The sequence below is a fragment of the Accipiter gentilis genome, chromosome 2, assembly GCF_929443795.1.
Source record: "Accipiter gentilis chromosome 2, bAccGen1.1, whole genome shotgun sequence".
NCBI classification, from domain to species: Eukaryota; Metazoa; Chordata; class Aves; order Accipitriformes; family Accipitridae; genus Astur; species Astur gentilis.
Window position 1 is genome coordinate 51,828,711 of NC_064881.1, and position 21,532 is coordinate 51,850,242.

Genomic DNA, 21,532 nt, shown 5'->3' on the forward strand with positions numbered 1-21,532 from the left:
TTGGTTGGAAAAAAAGAGTATCGGTCTACTAATTAGCTTTTCTTAATAGCAACTAATGAATATTTAATATTACATATAATGATCTAGTTACGTAGATTTTGTAGGATAGATCTAGAGAAAAACCACCACAAACTCTGACTTTTGTTTCTTCACTAAACCTAACTGCATTGATTTAAGAACTTTTACTGTTTTGACCCTGAATGAGCTTAAGCAGCTGCAAGATTTCTCTGAGCATTTTCTGTGCTCAACCTTTACTGACGGAAGACTGTGTCAGCTTTTTGGAAAGGAAGCATGTAATTGAAATCAGTGCAGGTGAGAATCTAGTTTAATGTTTGTTATTGTCTTCCAAACCTTCACAGTAACCAAAAATCCATAACATATAGAGGTAGTTGATTTTTTTTTTTTTTCTGGTGAGAAACATTTGTGTCAAAAGATGCAACTTTTCATGAAGAATAAAACCCATATCATTTTGTGAAATTCTCTTCAATAATTCCTATGACATTTTAATTAAAACCATTTTTGAAATGCTTTATTTACTGGAGGAAAACTGCATTTATAGTACACGACACATTTAAAGAAGAACTTAAATGGCATTTTCAATCATGTTTTCAGCAGAAAATATTGTGGGTGAAAATGGAACAAAATCCCAAATGCTGCTTGCATTGAAACCTATGAAATGAAATCTAATGCAGAATTTGACATTTTTCATGAGATGCCTTGCTTGATTTTTTTAACAGATTAAAAGTCTTTTCTTTAAAAAAAAAAACCTGGTAACAATATGTCTTAATGTTTATTTGTCCTGCTCTTTCATTAGTGTTTCTCATAAAAAAACCGTGGTGTTCTATGCATACAATGGGATCAAATAAGCATTTAATTGATGTGTTTGTAAGTGGCACATATAACTGTGAAATTGCTTAGCTCAGATCTGGCAGAGCAAATTCTAAAGCAGCAGTGCACAGTATGAGAATCTGAGCTAGATTATTTTTAAAATGTACAAAAACAACAACAAAAAAGAATCAGACAAAACATGTTGACTTTCATGGTTTTAAATGAGCAGAACTGGAGATTAGGAGCACATTAAAAACACAAGCAATAAAGATGAATTAACAGCTATGTATCTTAGAAAACACTGTATACCAAACCTGGAGGTAAGGAAATAGCATTTCCCAGATACACAGGGGACATAATTAAAATCTGTAACATACGGCAATGAAGGGGGGGGGGGAGGGGAGGAAAAAATATTCACAATTACACTAACACATAGTATAAAACTTAGCTTTTCTTTCATACAGTTAGTGTTTGTTGACTATAGCAGTTTTAATACAACGTGATCAGTAAAGCAGACATTGATGTAGAGCCTGAATGTGAAATGCCTTGAGAATCCATTCCACTTCGCAGGGTGATCACAGGTTCTGCAAAAGCAAGAATAACTGATAAGTATTCACAGGATTCCCACAGACTTGCTGATGTAAAGTTGTTATTGATGGAAGGGTGGCTGCTCAAGGTGGTCCCAAAATGCATAGTCAGCAATGAAGTAGACATTGTCTCAGAAAAGTGTATTTTCACTGATTCCAGTCTAAGGTAACTGTGGAAGTGGAAATAGTGGGGAGACAAAACAAATTTATGAAGAAAACAAGGTGTATAGCCTAGTGTAGAAAGCGAAAGAGTAGATTTTGCGTTCTCTTCAATGCCAGCAGTTCCCATAGCAGGAGGATGGTGCACCTAGTTTTAAAAATACACTTTCCTGAAAGGTGGACTAGGTGTTGAAGCCAGAGTGTGACATTGATGTACTTTGCAGAAGAGAATATATCTAAAAAGTATTGGTCTGTTTTCTTTTTTTCCATACAACTAAGCCAGTAGACACTTTCTCTTGACAGGAAGGACTCAGCATATCATGTGTTGATCTCTACAACATAAAATGTTTACACTACTTAATGTTAATGGAAATAAAGAGGCAATTTTTTGATGAAAGTGCATGTTCCTCTCCAATTACTATAAGAGAAGCCTCTTAGGACAGACAACAGCACCAGGATAGCACCTCCAAGATAGACATCAGCAGTACAGACATTGGGGGTTAGGCGAATTGTATTTTTGCGCTCGCCACCCCACAAAGCAGGCCTGTGTGTTTGTAGTATACACCACTATGAAAACTATAAGCAGGCTTTTGTAGCGTTTTTGTTTATCCTATCTCTACTTCCTTAGTGAATATTGTTCGTATGTATGCTATGTAAAAATATCTGGTTAAATTTGTTATTAGGGGAAAGGAAAGGGATGGAAAAATAGTCTGTTATTTTTATTGAAACCATAACTGAGAAAATATTTTTTTTCTTTTTTTTACTATAGGTGAAAGCCTTAGAAACACTCTTTATTTTTAATTATGCTTTATTGTAAACCAACAAGGTGTCAAAATAGGCCAGAGATCAGACACCGTCCTCCCCCAAAGCTATAAAATACAAACCCACGTACATATAGTTATTTATGCCAATTATTAAAATTGTTTCTAATAAGTTATTATTTAGATAAGCTTTTGACATCAGATGTTCATTGTGTGCTGTGCTGCGTATACAAAGCATAGAAGACAGTTCCTGCCTTGCATGCACATAAACACCACAAAGAGCTAATAGAAACACTCTTCTTTAATGTGAAACGGTATCCTTCTGAAGATGACATTCATCTCAGCTAATTTAAGGTGTAAGTATCTCCGTCTGAGTGTAATGAGTCCCAAGCTCCAGGCTCCTATGACGGTAATTACAGATCTAATCAATACAGCCAACAGATTTTTAGGGTGGGGGTCATTTGAATAAAGTCATCAACTTCAGAATGACCTAAATTTCACTGAGTGTTATTGACTAGCATTAACTACAAAGGGATCTTCAGGATAACTGTCTCAGATGCAGAAACGTACACTGTGGACAACTAAATTTAGCTGCACCAATTCAGTAGTAGAAGTCCTTCTAATATCACAAAAGGATTCGCTAGAGTTATTCAGACAAGTGGAAAGGCTCTGGAAAGGGGATGGAAATCACTAATTATATAACCTTATAACACTTTATATAATCATATCACACTTTGGAATCATTCCCACTTTCCTGTTCATTTAATATTTCACAATCTTTTTCAAAAAGGAAAGGCTGCAAGTGGAATGAAAAGAAATCCACCTGAAAAGGAAGGAACATTTCTAGAGGTGCCGGTCAACAATATGTCCACTGCCTGGAGAACATCTAGTCCAACCATCAGCTCAGGTCAGGGTCAGCTGAAACAGGGTGATCAGGACTGTGTCCAGTTGGATTTGAATAGCTCCAAGGCTGGAGCCTCCACAGCTTCTCTGGACAACCTGTTTGACCACTCTTATAGTAAAAAAAGCATTTTCTTATGTTTAAACAAATTTCCATATATTTCAGGTTGTGTCCATTGCCTCTTGTCCTGTCACTGGAAACCACGGAGAAAAGCCTAGTTCCATCTTCCTTGTGCCCTCCATCAGGTATTTATACTGGTGGATAAGATCCTTCTGAGCCTTCCCTTCCCCAGGAGTGCAGTCCCAGCTCTCTCAGCCTCTCCTCACCTCAAATGCTCCCATTCCTTAATCATCTTTGTGGCCCTTTCCTGGACTCACTCCAGTATCTCCATGTCTCTCTTGCGTCCTGGGAAGCCCAGCACCGGACACAGCACACCAGTGCTGAGTAGAGGGGAAGGATGACATCCCTCAACCTGCTTGCAACGCTTTGCCTAAACTCTGTGTAGGTGTTAGCATCACAGAACTGCCAACTGGTTGTCTGGATTTCTTAGCACCATCCTCAGGGCAGTCTCATTCATGCCAAGCAAAGGATCGCATGACGCAAATGCAGTCAATCAGTAAACGACAAATTCAAATCAATCACTAACAGATACCTGCCTTTAACTAAGCTGGCCGTGCTCCTTTATGATTAGCGTGTGGATGGGTGCATGTATGCATGCGTATGCACATATATATATGCGTGTGTGTGTGTGTGTGGAGTGAGTGAGAGAGCTTATGGGTAGGCACGCACATGCCTGTGTACAGGAGAGAAAAAAATGCAGTCTAATCAGATCCTGTGGACCTTAGACAGGCTTCTTCTCTGAGGACTAGGATGAAGGGCGCCATATGTTTGACATGAAAGCAAACCCTACTACCAGCACAGGCCATTACTCTTGGCAGGCTCTGCACGCTACTGAGGATTATGAATCTTGATTTGCAGGCAGGGAAAATATTCAACATTGCAACAGCCATTTAAATTAGAAATAGATAATCTACAGACTTGTCTCTTGAGTCTAACAAGAGAGATTCTCCAGACACAATCTAACTAAAAGATATATTGGGCCAACAAACCAACAGAGTTAATATATGTTTCTGGTTTAGCTGAGGATAGAAATGAGTTATTTTGCGTTACTGAAAAAGAGTTTGAGTTCTGTCATACTCTTAGGTTTTGATTAAAGAGGGTTTTTTACTATTTGCTGTAGTAATAGTTATGCTGAGTTTAGCAGTTCTAGTCATCGACTATAGTGTCTTGTGTCAGCTACTATACAAATAGAGAACTAAACTACAATCCCTAGGAAAAAAAAAGAAAAAAAAATTGTTGGGGGTAGATCTTTGTTTTTTTTTTTATATCTGGGGAACTTTACCAGTAGAAACCTGGGTGACTTGAGGCTTTATCAGTCCAAATTTCAGTGAGTCATTTCTATTACCTTCATAGTCAATGAAAGGAAACAGGCATATTTATCTGTTTTTTCATGCATAGAGAGGGCAAGAAAGGAAAGGGCAAATGAAAAAAGACCCTGCTGCTATCAGCTGCTAAAATTACTCTCCTGTGCAGGTTAACAGACCTCTTTACTATGAACTGAAGAAAAACGGATGGACAAAGCCTCAAATGTTAGGTCCTCATCTCAATTTTGCCATTTTTGTTTAATTCAGGGGTTTCTGGCTACAGAAGCAACCCCTGTAGCCCCCCACTGCCAAAACCTTGCCATGCAAACCCAATACAATGTGGTAGATATACTTTGCTTATGCGTTCAGGATTGAACAGATCGTCGGCATTGAGCATCAACATCAAATTTACCCCTGCGTCAGGTAAGCTTCCTCTGCAGTTGGGGTGCAAGTCATGACTTAACTTATTTGAACTAAATCTCTTCCACCTGTTGTGAGAGATGGAAAGGGTTAATGATTCAAACATTGTGGTAGGGTAAGTTCTGCTTAAAGATTAACCCTGCCTAGCAAGGAACCAGAGGTGAAAAGAAGCCGATCAGCACGGGACACCAGTAACAGGGCACAGCTCCTTGTTCTGATGTGCTCTTCTGACAGTCTGAGCAGGGCAGCTCATCATGCATGGCCAAAGATCAAGCAATGGTCATGTCTGAAGGGAAGGAGAAGTTACTCCTCAAATGACCTCCAAGACCACTGACCTATTTCCCAAAGGTTCAGAAAGCACAAACCACCCATGACACCTAATTAGCCTAATGAGTTCCAGTGCCCGCCCAAAGGAGGGGCAAGGATGATAAAAGGACACAAACTGAAGCCCCACACACGTGGCCACTGGAACTGGACCCCTTGACTGACTGAACCAACGCTGGACCCAGGACCGGTGAAATCTTTCTCTTTCCTTTTCCACAATCCCTACATCTCACCCCTTTAAGACACAAAACCGTTGACCAATTCTGGGACTAGGAGTGGATCCAGCCCCCCCGGGTCCTTCTCTGAGAAGGAGTCCAGAAAGCAAGCGGGTCTGCTCTGAACTTCGTGACCCAACAGGAGGGATCTCCTTATTCCCTGAATTGATGTATACGGTTACCACGGGTTACATGAGTTACTGAGGTAGTTTCATGGCAATTCCTGTTGTGTGAAACCACACCACCTACTGTTATGCCTCCCAAGTCCAGGCTGCTTCTGCCATGAATAAAATGTTTAACTGATCGTTTGGTGTCGTTTCACCTTAATTTACCCCGAGGGAATTCTGAACTCAACAGGACTCCCCAGTCTGTCCAGCCTGGGTCGTGACACCTGTGGTGGTGGGGAATTGTCTCTGAGGACCCATGTCTTCCCTTTCTGATCACTTTGATGATGGTTTCAACCTGGGCCTGATATAATTACTTCATAAGATACAATACTAAGAAAATCTGTGGTGTTTCCTGCCTCTTTGAAGCTAATAAGATACCAGATTAGTCTGACAACTGCATTACTGACATTGTAAACCTTCCAGACCTAAGTCTTTATCTGGACCTCTGTTCAAATGATGATGAGGTTTTGTGTTCAGTAAAGCCTGTTTTTTCATCAAAGTTATTCCTTTTTAAATAGTCATTCCCACTAACTTTCTAGGGAAGTAAATGATATCCACATTTCATTACAGAAATGTTAGACATTTCTCTAGTGCACAGCTTCCCACAGCAGAAAAGCTGCTGTTCTTATTCAGTCACACTGTCCATTTCTGCTTATACTGGAATTTTAACATCAGCTTCTTAAAATAGGCTGGACCTAATAACCCAAGAGTCTTCTGCCAGAAAAAATGAGATAGCAGGGTGATGTTATTCCCCATGCAATATTGCTTCATGTTTACTTAGTCATTCATTTCTCCTGTACATTCTCTTAACTGCATCAATGGGGACCAGAAACCACCTTTGATTCAACTTCACTGAAATGATTTCTTTTTCAGTTTAGAAATATGCCCTGGTAGTAATCCTGATACTTTGGAATTATAGAGGACTTCTGGTCCTGACATCAATGGCTTCTAATTTAGCAGCTGGAGATCATTGGTAATACAGGAGTTTCAGAGGCAAATGTTAATGCAAGCACATAGGTGTACCTGATGGATAGTATAGGTTGATCCTAAAGCAAAACTAAATTAAGAAATGAGATGATACTGGGAACAAAACAAAACCACCACCACCAACAAAATACCCAAACCAACAACAAATCCCAAGCCCATATTACAGGCAGTGTTTGGTGGTTTGAGAAAGATGTCGTCTCTGTAAGCCAGCTCCTCGGGATTCACTACACTAAAAGACATCCCAACCGTTTTCCATCTCATGCTACAAGATTGGCATGTGCCTAGTAGGAATTTACCCCCATGCATTTCTATGTCTAAGGTCTAAAGATTTGTCTTGGCAATGCATTCCCTATCAGTGTCATTGTATATGGCAAAGTTTTTAAGCAACATGCAGCTGATAAGGTCAAGTAGACCTATAAAAAAGGTCTGTAGCAGTATCAGAATCAGACCTAGGAGCCAAAACTCTAGAGTATGACATAATTATGGCAAGAAATATAATAGGTGATATCAAATTCCAGAACTGAATATTGCTAGCTGAACTTGGGGATCATGAGAAAACCCATTTCACAAAGGTGGAACGTCCAGGGCCTGGGAGGTGACACATAATGAATGAGATGGGAAGAGGGGAAGTAGTAATTTTGCCCAACCTCTTAACATGAAATGCTGCTATAGAAGTAGAAGGACTATGTGTATAAGGATTTTAAAATTATCTGATGTTGAATATGTGCAACACCAGATAATAACATCGCAAGCTCAACTCTGATTAAATGGCAAGTGAATAGCAAATCTCAGCAGCATCATCTTATCACATTAAAACAAGGGGGAAATCTCCTATTTATGAATGAACTAGCCTCATTTTTTCCCCTTATGGCACACTGTGTATGGCAGAGTTGGGTATGATTGAAAAGTCATTACATAGTTCTTTAACATGACAATGTTTAATCCAAGACACAGTTCCTTTTCAGCCTTCACTAACTTCTTATTATTTTAGTCATACATTTGACATAAGCCCTGAATGCATATTCTGAGGTTGTGTGAGGTGTAAAAATTGGGTTCTGACAACTTCTTTCAGGAAGTTCTGTCAGAAGTCCCCAGGAGCAACCTGAAGCACAAACTTACAAGCTAATGTAATTCAGCAAAGACTCAATGACATTTTGCTAGCTTTCTCTCCGGCCAGTTGTTTTGGTCCATAGAGCTTCAAAGCCTCAAACCATTTTTCTATACCTCCTGCTTTTGACCATTAATGCTGACCTCACCGCAGATGCTTCACCACCTTATATATGGGTTGTCCCCATGAGTGTTGCTTAAGCCCAGGGTCCACCAAGACACGCACACAGTGCTATGGCAATGCACTGGTGAAAAGGTGAAAATGGTGAAAAGGTAGGAACATGAAGATGTGTCCAAAGCTGACATATGGAAATAAGTAACGAAGCAATTCCATTCTCTTAACAAGGTGAGCTTAGAGGAAGAAGTCCTTCATGCTTATACTAAAGGAAGTCAGGAAAGAAAAGAAAAGGAACCAAAACCACTTAAAATTAAGGCCTTGCTTCTTCTCAAGGTCACAACTCACAAAAGCTGTTTCCTCCAAAAAATGCACACTCGTTTTCTCTTCATATTATCTTTCTTGTAGAAGCATTGTCATCCTACTTCTCAAAAACCCATCCCTGTCATGTGGGATTTCTGGCATAACATTCCAGTAACAAACTAAAGAAACTTATCTGGGACCATCTTCTTCAGAAGAATGACATGAGGAAGAGTGAGGCTCAAGGTGCAGAAGGGTTATGACTTCATTTTGTTGCCTTGGAAAAAAAGGTTAAAATTGCCAGCAATGCGTGATCTAAATCTAAGTGACATTAAACAGATGGCACTGAATGACCAAGAAAATAGCATTGGTCTTTCTTCATCCATGAGGTCACTTTGCACTTTAAGCTACGTTAACTTTGCTCAGCTACAAGAGGCAGCCTTTTTCTTGCATCTATCTCTTTATTTTTAAAAAACAATTTGGAGAGCTTTGGAAGTGGGGACATTGTTAGGTTAATAGTGAGAAATCCTGTTTCTCATGAGGAGGATGGAGAGGAGAGCATAGCACAGAGGTGCCAGATTTGCTGGCGTTTCAGGACAGGATTTTTCTTGCTGTTGCCACTTGGAACAAAAAGGTGAATGATTTTGTTCATCCTTTTGCAAGTGGTATGGTTGTCAGGTAAAAGCTGCTAGCAGAGAACAGCAGGGACAGCGTTCCCACTGCACCTCTTTAATCAGACTTCTACAGTAATGGAGGCAATTTGAAGATGTTATCTTAAAAGATAGAGGCACCACCATTTACAGAGCCTGTTTTCCTCCCTCTTACCTCACCTTCAGAGTGCTCCAAGGCAATCTGAACATTCACCTTTATTTTTTTTCTTTTTAACTTGCTTTAACCCCTGTGTCCTCAGGTGCAAGTTAACATTTGAGGCAGACAGTACACATCTCCAGTCCCCAAACTTCATGGACAAGTGACTGGAGTCTCACTTGCCGTGACACAGGCCACATCTCTTTTGGTCCGTGCAGTCACTGCCTACCTCTCCCTAGAAAGACAGGGCTCCCAGACTCACATTTGGCAACTCGTGCTGTGTGGCGGGAGGAAGGAGAGAGAAAATCCACTTTATGAATATGCTGAATTATTCTGGGAAGCACTCAGGATAACACCAAAATGAGAAACAAAAAACACTGGCCAGATAAGACATCATGTGCTGGAGACTAATAGAGATTACACAGCAGACCTGACGAGTCATCAGTTTGCACCAACGTGGCAAATCACACGTTCCCTTGGGAACAGGCAGAATTACTGGCATTTGACTTTCAGCTTGGATTAACTATCAGGAAGGAAAATGCTGACTTGGATTAAAATATATCTGGTTGCAGGAAAAGACAATTTCAAGGAAATGGATGCTTAAACGCTGGCGTATGTAGCCAAGGCTGCCTAGTGTGCAAATCACTCAGTATCCATTCAGCATCTCATTACTATTTCACCGTCCCTGAGAATCTGCCAAAAGCCATGGGGAAATACCAGACTTTCACCTTGCAGCAGCATTTAACTACAGAGCAAGCAAATCAGAGCTATAAAAGGTGACAGAAACCCTTAAATTCTCATTCATGTGTTAGTGGAAATAGAGCTGATAAACCCTAAAAAAGCCCACAGAAGACACACAACACGGTTAGCATTAAACTCCCAGTATTTCAGCTAAGGGAGCAGGGACTGTATGTTCCATGTTTTCTTTAAAGGTAACTGGTGGAAGGATAACATGGTTTGTGCAGAACTAGACAAAATGAGAGTTGAAAAGCTCACCTGTCAGGACAGAAAACCACAACAGGAGACTGTGTACAATGCATAGCAGTGTTACTGTCTTATACACTGATGGATATTTCAGTGCAGCAGCCCTGCATATTTAAATGCAGTAAGTACCTACCTCAGATTTTTTTTGTCTTTTTTTTTTTTTTTTTTTTTTTTCTTTTAAAAACACTATTTAACTAAGAAGGGAACAGAACTGTCCTGAATGAGGACAGAGATGGAATGGATAAAACTCCTAGTACTAGAATTAGAACTGCAACTTATAATGTTTTCATTAAGAACAGCATTTGAAATAAATTGCTGCACAGAGAACTAATTAAAAAAGAACTAATAAATTCTATAGGTGTAAATATAATGCATTTTTTGTATCCATCTGAGCACTAGCTGTTATTAACTCTGGGTGATGCTCTTTTTACATATATATGTTCAAGTTATCCATACAGATGGTGCCAGGGCTGAAGCACTAAATGGAAGTTTGCTTAACATGGTTGCTTCACTTACACTCCAGCAATAAATTCTAAATTAATACAAAACCTAATCCCATCAGAAAGGAGATATTTCAGTAGACACCAGGGAGACTAAAGCAGTTGGTCCCTGCGTTAGAGTAAAGGCTTGTGGCAAGAAAACACAGATATGTCAGGGAATTCACTCTGATATTTGCAGATAACCTTGATTGATAGGTCTTTTGGATACCTCCCCACTTGGTTCTTAGCTGGCTGTTCATAAATGAGGGTAAGAATAACTGAGTTGACTTTCCCTTTGATCTCTCCCACCATCCTTCTAGTGTATGTGAGTGAAATATTCTGTTTAGTGCAGGTTTGTCCCTTTTTTTACTGCCCCAGACAAGTAAATAGGGAGCACTACAGACGATGAAATTGTTTTCATCCAAATCCAAATGCTCCAGATAACACAAGTCACCCTCATTTCCCTTTCGAGAGTAGACAGATACAAGCAATTCTGGAGGACAGTCCAGCTCACCTTTAAATAATCTATTAAACAGCTCAGAAAAATTGCCATTTAACATGTCTATACATTAGCCTGAAAGGGAGCATTGGGTGACTAGTTCAGGTTTAGTTGTCTAGATTTCATCGAAATTAATCCCACCCTGCTTGTTTCATATTTTACTTCTGAAATAAATATTTTTGTATTATCTTACTCTGTTCACAAGTTTTAATGGTTTGCCTTGTATATTTTCTCTATAAATAGATCTTCAGTGACCAGATATAGAATAGTGTTGCAACCACTAGTATAAGAAAAAAGCATATCTTCATCTATCTTCATAAAAATGTGCCCTGGAAGTGATAATGTCTGCTTTTTCTTTTTCTTTTTTTTTTCTTTTTTCTTTTTTTTTTTTTTTAATGTACACAAAAAGTGTACCCATTTTCATATGAAGACCAGATTACAAAGTGTTCCCATTTTCATATGAAGTCCAGATTATCCCAATTATTAATTTCCTTGGGCAGTCTTATTGGAAATATGCATAAGTATTAACCCTCATGCTAGATCCTACTGACAGCCATCTAATGAAAGCCTCATAATCTCTTCAGTTACTGCATGGATACGACTTCCATTGTGTTTTCCCCATAATGTTCTTCATACACAGGAAAGCAACCCTCTCCCCTAATACATATGTTCTCCTACAAGCCTTAACAAAAAAGAAAAAAATAAAATAAAATCCACAGATTGAAGGGAAGAATAGAAAAATATTTCAAGGACAGATCTCTGAAGTACTAAGCAAACGATGGTATCAGAAGTCCCTGAGCAGGAAATAATCAGAGACTTGGAGAGTGCCTGAGGGAATATCCTATGTACATCATCTGTTACTCCTTTTCCCTAGGTGTCTGTTTATGGGTGCTCCTGGAGGCACTAAATGGGTGAAACATTTCTTTTGTTCCAGCAAATGTGGCTGTCCTTATACCCTCAAAATCAGCTCGGTCTGATTTATCAGGGTGCTGCATCTATTTGACTCCTCTCTGTTTATTATCACTATCTATGGTGAACAGCATCACTAAAGGGATTATGTAGACTTCCAGAAGTGTCTTCGTTTTCTTTTGAAAAGAAACAGAAGTTTGTTGGGGAGGGAAGATAATCATGGGTAGTCACTGAAGAGCCAGTTATACATTACATATTCTGCATTGTGCATCTGTTTCCATTTATGTGAATGGAAATTATTAAGATTTTTACTTACTCTTTAGTATGTAGCGTTATAATGGATTAACAGACAAAAGAGGGGAGATGAAGTATTTAAGGGCTCCAGGAGACACAGAGAGAACTTTTGGGTATCAAAAAAGCCTTTTTATGGTTAAAGTCTGTTAAACAAAAGCCAGGTCTTGGATACCACAGTGACTGAGGCCTTTGACATGCTTAACATAAAAGTGAAAAATTAGTCTAGACAAAATACAAGAGAGTAAATTGTAGGGAATTACTATGAATCCATTGAATGGAAAGAGATTTTTGAGTTATCTTTATGTCTCTCAAATTATTTGAAAAGTAGAATAATTGCGGTAGTTACTGCACAGTCTTCTCCATCTGGCACAGCCGAGATCTCCCAGTCAATAACAATTAGCAATTAATTTTGGCACTGCCCACTGCCTTTTTCAGAATGATGTTACTGGACATCATATTCAGCGTGACTGAGCAGAAGCCTACACGTTCTCATACACACCAAGCAGGAGATCCTCTCGCCTCAGATACTGAAATTTACCCTTGACAAGAATGACAGCGGCATTGAAAAAAACAAGCAAGCAAGCAAAGAAATAATAAATCTGTAATAGTTATAGCCACTTCTCTGCTTTGTTCTTGACCTGCAGCTGGGAGAATCAGAATAATCTCAAATTACACTTTGCTCAGTCTCTTTTCAGAGGTCTTTTGCCTTCAACGCACCGGTTTCCTACTTGTTTGGAGGCAGTAGGTTTCTGCAGCATGACACCCCAGTCCATCACTTTAAGTGACATCTAAAAGCTCACAATTCCTCTGGCTTTCTCCCCGCTTGGTAATGCTATATTGCAGCTGCATCTTGAAATAAACAACTCCTTCCTCCTCTGTAACAGATGGTGCTGTGTAACCCAGAGTACAAGCATATCCGTAGCAGCAGTAATGAAGTAGGAAAGCTGGGCAGACTGGGATGGGAGGGATCCTGCACACTCAGGACACCACTTTGCCCGTTATTCCCAACAGCGAAGATGAAGGAGATGTGAATCGTTATGAGAAGGATGGGAACACTCAGGGATACATGTCAGGCTGTATTTTAGATGAGCTTCATCTTCTCTTTTTCTTTGGTGAGGAACAGTAAATATTTAAGGGGAAACTGTGATGCTACTTAAAAAGCATTTACCTAATTAAACCTCAAATGCAGAAATCTCTGTTCACTCAGACATGCACTCTATGATGCTCAGCACCTAAGGCTGTACCTCAGCCATATGGCACTTTAATAGACACTAGCGGAGGGAGCCCTTTCTGTATTTGAACAGATGGGTGCCTGCTAGATACTGGGGTTGGAGCAGAGGGGAGAATGGAAGAAAATTGAAGGAAAGAGAATCAAGAAAGAAAGACGAAGTTCAAAGGATGAATTCTTATTGAACTCTTCCATTTCTGGTCAAAACAGCTGAAGGTCTTGTTTAGTTCCTAGAAAGAACTTCTGTTGTTTCCAAACCCTTCAACTCAGACTCACCGATCTCAACCTTTTCACACCAGAGTTACTATGTGAGGGGTTGTCCTTACAGCAGAAATACCACTACTGATTTCAGAGTTTCCTGGCCCACCCAATAGTTGCAAGAGTTTAGGAGTAGGATTCATGTTTTTATACTGTTCCTTCTGCTGCATCTTCCCCCTCCAGGGTCATGCTCACAGTGTATATTACAATCTCAGCAAGTTTGGGCTGTATCAAAAAAATGGCTAGAAGACCTCAGGAGAGAAAGTCAGTTCCAGAGCATGTTGCAGGGGAAACATAAATTGCAAGTGAAGAGTCAGAAAAGAGAGGCTTATTTGAAAATAAGACATTTCTTGCAATATCTAGCTTTCAGATAGGTCCTGATCTGGTAAGACTGCAGTTTTAATTGCGGGTATTGCATGCCCAAAATAAGACTAACAGAGGCACCGTAGGGCTAAAGTAATATGGGTCCGTTTACATTATGATTGCTACATGGTTTCATGTTTTCCAAATTTGTTTGCATGGCTGCTGTTTTCTCTTCTGGACCAACTGTCAAGGATCTCAGATAATCATGGCCTTGGTGCCTGAGCCAAAATGGTACATGATACCTGTCACACCTTCCTATCTTTGCCTTACGGTACGTCCATAAATTTCTTTCCCACTTCACAGGGTAAGTTTAATTTGTCTTAAAAAGGCCTGTGGGAACTTGGTAGCAATCTTTTCTCTTCCAGGGATTGATAGGGACCTCGTTCTGGTGCAATGTGAAAGCACAGCATGCGGAGCCACTGGGTTTTGCACTGAACAGAGGAGATTTGGAATTAGAAGAAGTGTGGCTGCACCATTCAACGCGGAACTCCAGATAATTCGCTCTGCTAACATTACTGTACCGATTCTGGGACTGTATCGCCCAGGGTTATGTATCTACAGCAGCTCAGATATCCTTGCTGCAAGGATACACAACATGCAAAGTACGCTATATGTGCTCTTGATAAAATACAGTGTGTGTTACCTTGTCCTGTAGAAACTGTGAACCCAAAAGATGTATTAAATATTTACATAATCAGTGTTTTTTTACTATTTGTTCTAACTGTGTGCCATAGAAAACAACGTCCTGTGAACGTATTCTCAGAGCATTAATTCCTTTATTGAGAAACTCTCTTGTTATTTTAATCCTTCATCTGAATTCCTTAGGAAGAAGATTATAATTAATGTACCTTTTTTTTTTCATTATTGTTCATTACTCTGTGCAATAGTTCAGTATTTTTCAAAAGGCAAAGCTGGATGTTTCCAACAAAACGCAACTTTCATGTTGGATTCTACTGAATTTTAACTCCAAGAAACAATAAATGGAAATGTATTAATATGTTTCTGTTTATTTCAACTTTTATTTCTCAAACTATCTGTACATCTAAGTCAGACGTGAATGCCTGTGTGGGCACATTAGATCTACTCATGGCTGTCACCTTGCAAGTCTTTTAATGGGCCCAGTAGGTCATGCTAGATATGTTATCAAATTATATCCTTAGATCATTATCAATTCTTATATTAAAATTGCCTTTTACCTAACACTTTGAGGACTTCTGACTGGAGCTACCTGGTTTACTTTATTTTGTTTTGTTTTACTTTATTTATTTGTGTCGGTGACTAATCTAGAGTTTCTTTCCCAAACATTCATGATTTTCTGTCAGACTTATTTATAACACTAGCTTCTGAAAGGGGTAGCATTAGTATGTAATAACACATCTGACTACTATTTTCTGCCTTCCTTCACCTCACCCTGGATTCATTACTTGACCTGAGATCAGACTTTGCTAATAACTGGAAAAATCACTGCGTTCTCCAGATAAAAGAAAATACTGAAATATAACATGCTCTTCGCCACTTCCAAAATTTTCCAAATAATTGATGCTATAAAGGCAGAGATTACGTTGTGAATTTGCCCAATGACACAAGCTGCACTCTTTCAGTCATTTCCATACGTGGGATTTAGTTCCTATGCTCCCACAGGGAAAGCAACGGCAGAGAGGTATGTCCCTGATTGCCCTACCTTGCCAATCCTGTTTTGATTAGGTTGCACTCAATAACTGAGAAGAAATTATCATGGATCAACCATACACAGGGTAGGATATCCCTAAGGCCAGCATGGGGATGATGCCGCCGATAACACAGTTTCAGCAATGCATTTGGGTTTTTTTTGCAAGATTCTTTTCACGGATCTTTTTTAGCTTGTCCAACATTACACACACCAAAAAGAAGAAGCATTTCCAACCTGAGAGACAGAAAGCAGATGTGCTGAACCCTCTGTTAGAAACGGGAAAGCAAGCTTTATTGCGGGAAGCGTTGTACCAGCTTTGTGAGGTTGATTGTAATACTGCTGTAAATACAAAGGGTCTGGTTCTCAAACTAGAAACATTATACGCTTAATGTAATTCAGTTTATTGCCCCAACGCACTGCAAGAATGGTGTAAAATGGCATTAAAGTTAATGAGAATCAGGCCTAGGGATTCTAATATTTGCTTTCTACTGTGCTTGAAATTACTTCTGTTGTTTTATAGCAATGCTTAAAAGTCAGTACAGAGACATTATAAATAAAAAATCCTGGGTCACATCCATGCATCCATCCATCCGTCTATCCATCCATCCAAGAGATATGCAATGCAGCAGTTGTTACAGAGTCTAAGCCTTGACTGAATTACAAGTAGGATTAATTTGGCCTTTTAAATTTAGATGTTGATACAGTACTTTCTCTAAATTCATGTCTTTCAATCATTTTGAATCACCAACACTTTATTCAAAGGCAAAAGTTTTCATGAGCCTCATTTTACATTTCTTCTGTGAGTAAAAAAATCAATCAAGGATAACAATGATAAACCTAAATAACGTAACATGAATATGTTTCAAAATGCTGACAGAAAATATTTGCCCTTGCATGGAAGAAATGCTTGGTGAAAACAGAAACAGAGATTTCCTTTACCTTCAGCTGTAATAACCTTTTTAATGACTTGTGAACCATCTGATTGTTTGTAATGAAATCTCCCTGTTTCTGCTTATGTAAGGACTTTATTTATTATTATGGTAGTATCTGGCTTTCTGTCTCCAAAATTGGTTGGAACTCAAAGGAAAATATTAAAAAAGAAATCCCAAATTTCTGATATTTCATCATTTCAACAGTTACATTGTAACAAATATCCAGATCTCTCAGGTACTCTCAGAGTTGTATTTCACAGAAGTATTATACTTCTATAAGGCTGGAGAGAAACATAACAGAAATCCAATAATACAAACGCATTGAGACCATCCTGCTCTTTGTAGGAGTGAAAGTCTGTGTGATTACAAAAGAGTAACTAACTGCAACACATGCAGATACTCTTTGCATCTATCATTGCATTTTCTTACTAAAAATGAACATTTTTACATAGACCAAAGCAAAACTACTTCAAGTATATTTACTACCATACATGTTTTGAAGGCAAAGGGCAGCAAGTAAACCCTCAATTAATCAAGGCATTTGGAATATTTCTTGAAAAATCTGCCCTAAAAACCATATAAGACAACAGAGTAATGTTCAAATGACATTGTGAAGGAGATGTACTAATCTTTACATATAGCTATATATTCTTACTTTTTGTAAATTTCATAGATATTTAAGGTCGGTGACTATATGGTACACAAATCCTGTTGAAGCAAAATTTTGTAACATAGACTATTAATTTGGGATTACTGTAAATGTTAGAATATATGTCACATGGAAATCTCTGCACAGCTCAGTGACAAAATTATATGCTCCAGGCTTCAGACATCTTCAATATAGTGGAAAAAAGACACATAGCAATCCCAACAGGAAAGAAAAGACCATATTCAAAATATAGGCTGACCTCCAAAATATAGTCCAGAAAAACCATACAAAGTCTGTAATATAAGCTCTTGCATAAGAATGGAAAAGACCTTTTGGAAACCCAAGAAATCCTGATTTTTTACTCATACAGCTTGAAACATTCAAAATACACCTAAATACAATTATTTAAACTTGGCTAATTTTTTGGATAGGCATTACAGAGAATGTTTAAGAAAGAACTTGAAGAAGAAAGAGGAAATCGACTTCCCTTTCTTTCTCCATCTGGGGATCAAAACAGCAGAAATTCTTTCCTGATGCTAATGTGCACTTCATGCCTTGAAACACAAAGGTTGACAATTACAATTTCTATTTAGAAGCTGGTGTAATTTGCTCCCCTCCAGTATATGCTAATCAACTCTGGAAATGCATAACAAGTTTGTGTAACTTGGTAGCTTCTCATCTTTCAAACCTCACAATCAGGAGGACAAAATTCCTAGTAATGCCATACTTTTGCCTGATACTTTTCTCTTTTTTTAAAGCACTGCCAGTGGAAGATCTAAATTGCCTTTGCAGAACCTGTTTCTAAACCAAATAGAGGGATTTCCAAACCCTGTAAAACCACACATCTTAAAAAAAAAAAAAAAAAAAAGACAGTTTGCTGAAGCAAATTATCCCTTGAAGAATTCACAACCACATGGGATACTCTCACCAACATCATCAGAGCATCACACTTCAACATATTCATGAAATGTTATACAAAAGAAAAGTTAAATATTCCTTCACCAGCACATCCATCTCCTTCTGCCATATGTTATTTCCCTCCTCATATTTGCATTTTAAAGCCTTCTACTGTGTTGCCTTCATATCATATTTAAGTAAGAGACCTCAGAAGAGACAGCTTGAAGAGAAACATCTGTCAGGGTCTCTGGTGTAACATGCTAGAAGTGGCTTTGTGGAGTTGACAGTTCATTTGGAGTTGAAAGGCATGTTTTTGCTACTTTCACTCACTTTCCTGCACTGCTCCATGAAGCCTTGATACCCCATTTATATTTTAGCCCATGGACACTAAATATGTACTATGTTCTACCATTTATACGAGTTATGTCTGAACATAAATGAAAGATCACGGGTCTTAATGGTTGGAGGGAAGTCTGGCTATTGACTTATCTCTGAGGAATATAACTCCCTATCTACTACTTTTATTTTAGGGATGGGATGGGGTCATGGTTTAACCCCGGCCAACAACTAAGCACCACGCAGCTGCTCACTCACTTCCCCCCACCCAGTGGGATGGGGGAGAGAATCCGAAGGAAAAAGGTAAAATTCATGGGTTGAGATAAGAACAGTTTAATAGAACAGAAAGGAAGAAACTAATAACGATAATAATAACAATAATAAAATGACAATAATAATAATAAAAGGATTGGAAGATACAAAACAAGTGATGCACAATGCAATTGCTCACCACTCACGACTGATGTCCAATTAGTTCCGAAGCAGTGATCCCCCCCCCCAGGGCCAACTCCCCCCGAGTTTTTACACTAGACATGATGTCACATGTTATAGAATACCCTGTTGGCCAGTTTGGGTCAGCTGCCCTGGCCGTGTCCCCTCCCAACTTCTTGTGCCCCTCCAGCCTTCTTGCTGGCTGGGCATGAGAAGCTGAAAAATCCTTGACTTGATCTAAACACTACTTGGCAACAACTGAAAACATCCGTGTGTTATCAACATTCTTCTCATACTGAACCCAAGACATAACACTATACCAGCTACTAGGAAGAAAATTAACTCTATCCCAGCTGAAACCAGGACAGATGGGCTACCAAACGCAGAAGGACCTCATGGACTCTGGAGTGACAAACTTGAAACTGGAGAGTCCAGGTCTCACTTAAGTTTTTTAAAATAGGGAATACTTACAGTGATAGAAAAGCTTTAGTGATGTTCCACCAAGAGTTACTGTCCAAAAACTTAGATCTAGAATCATAGAAACACAGAATATCTCAAGTAGGAAGGGACCCATAAGGGTCATTGAGTCCAACTCCCTGCTTCTCACAAGACTACCTAAGACTAAACCATATGACTAAGAGCATCATCCAGACATTCCTTGAACTCTGACAGGCTCGGTGCTGTGACCACTTCCTGGGGAGCCTGTTCCAGTGACCGACCACCCTCTCAGTGAAGAACCTTTTCCTAATGTCCAGTCTGAACTTCCCCTGACACTGCTTCATAACAATTCCCATGTCCTCTTTATGGTCACCAGAGAGATATCAGCATCTCCTCCTCCGCTGCTCCCCTTGAGGAAGTTGTAGACTGCGATGAGGTCACCCCTCAGCCTTCTCTTCTCCAAGCTGAACAAACCCAGTGACCTCAGCCACTCCTCCTAAGTCTTGCCCTCGAGGCCTTTCGCCATCTTGGTCGCCCTCCTCTGGACACACTCTAATAGTTCGATGTCCTTCTTATATTGAGGCACCCAATACACTTTCTTACACTGAGGCACTTTTTACTCTGAGGGTGGTGAGACACTGGAACAGGTTGCCCAGGGAAGTTGTGGATGCTCCCTCCTTGGAAGTGTTTGAGGCCAAGTTGGATGGCGCTTTGAGCAACCTCATCTACTGGAAGATGTCCCTATCCATGCCAGCGGACTTGGAACTAGATGATCTTTAAAGGTCCCTTCCAACGCAAACCATTCTATAATTCTATGTTTCTATGAAAACTGCACGCAGTACTCGAAGTGGGGCCACACCAGTGCCATGTAGAGTGGGACAACCACCTCCCTTGACCAGTTAGCAATGCTGTGCTTGATGCACCGCAGGACACGGTTGACACTTTTTGCCACGACGGCACACTCTTGACTCATATTCAACTTGCCATCGGGCAACAGGCACACCGTGCATGCCATTACAGTCATTTCCAGCTAATAATTTAAGCTATGCATGAGAAAATAGAGCTGAGGACAGTAATGTTAAATCCATATAGGGGCAGAAATTCCCGGATGAAAAGTGAGGATGAACAGCTGGAGGAACTAACTCTTAAACTTTTTGAAATAGATGTCAAGTCCACATTCCTCAGTGCCTTATTCCAAGGATGGAAGTGCCTGAAAACCTCTATCATCCTACTGGAAAACCTCCAAAATCCTGCTGGATGAGGATGTGATGTGACTCTCAGGGTATCCTTGAGGGTGTTTCTGCTTTTAAAATAAGTGCAAATTGTGGGATGCTTTCCTCTTCATAAAACATTTGGAAGGAGGAGAGAACAGAACATGTGTTTTATTTTCTCTTCTAGCAGTGTCTTGTTACATATAAAGTCATTAAGACTGATTAAGTGATAACGTTACACATTTTAATAATGTAATTATAAACCTGAGAAAGTATGGGAAATGTATGATCTATATAATTTGGGTCCCAATTCATCCAGTTCTGCTGCTGTTATTGTTCTGTGTAGCTTCATCATAGCAGACTGTATGGTCTGTGTGACCTCTACCTTGGCACAGAGTGGTCAAGACTAACTTTGAATTCCACTCCATTTGTGAGAATAAATGAAAACACATTGGATTTTAATATTAAATCCCTCTGATAATAGGCTGTATTTGGATTTGGTTTGTATTCAGAGAAAGAAGCCATGTTTTTCAAAATGACAAATAAGAAAAAAGAAAAAAACCCCAAACATTAATTACAGCTTGAAATGAAATTGAAATAGTTTGGGATAACTTGTTCAAATTCCCTTTTGACTATTGAATCAATGAACTTGTAAAAATCTGGAAAATGTTGTGTTACAAAACTGATACCTTTTTTATTCCTGTTCTGGTAGCTGAAGGTACAGTGATCAGCCTTAGTGGAGTGCAGGACAGGGATCTGTGGTGTGTTTTGTTGTGAAAGAAGCACAGAAGTTCAGCTTTTAATTCCAGCCCTGAAAAAAAGGGCTTGGGTTTATTGAGTCTGCGGCATCAT

The 21,532-nt window shown here is 39.3% G+C and overlaps 1 protein-coding gene across 18 annotated transcripts in view; it reads right to left on the reverse strand.

Moving 5' to 3' along the window:
• Positions 1 to 529: 529 nt before the first annotated feature.
• Positions 530 to 21,532, reverse strand: part of TSNARE1 (t-SNARE domain containing 1) — a 485,628-nt gene continuing 464,625 nt past the window's right edge. For all 18 annotated transcript variants that reach the window (XM_049828098.1, XM_049828073.1, XM_049828090.1 and 15 more), the window contains one exon: positions 530 to 1,412. Coding sequence is in view for 1 of the 18 variants with exons in the window: in XM_049828114.1 (XP_049684071.1) it covers positions 1,404 to 1,412 (9 nt within the window). In the remaining 17 variants the exon portion in view is untranslated. The remainder of the gene's footprint in view (positions 1,413 to 21,532) is intronic.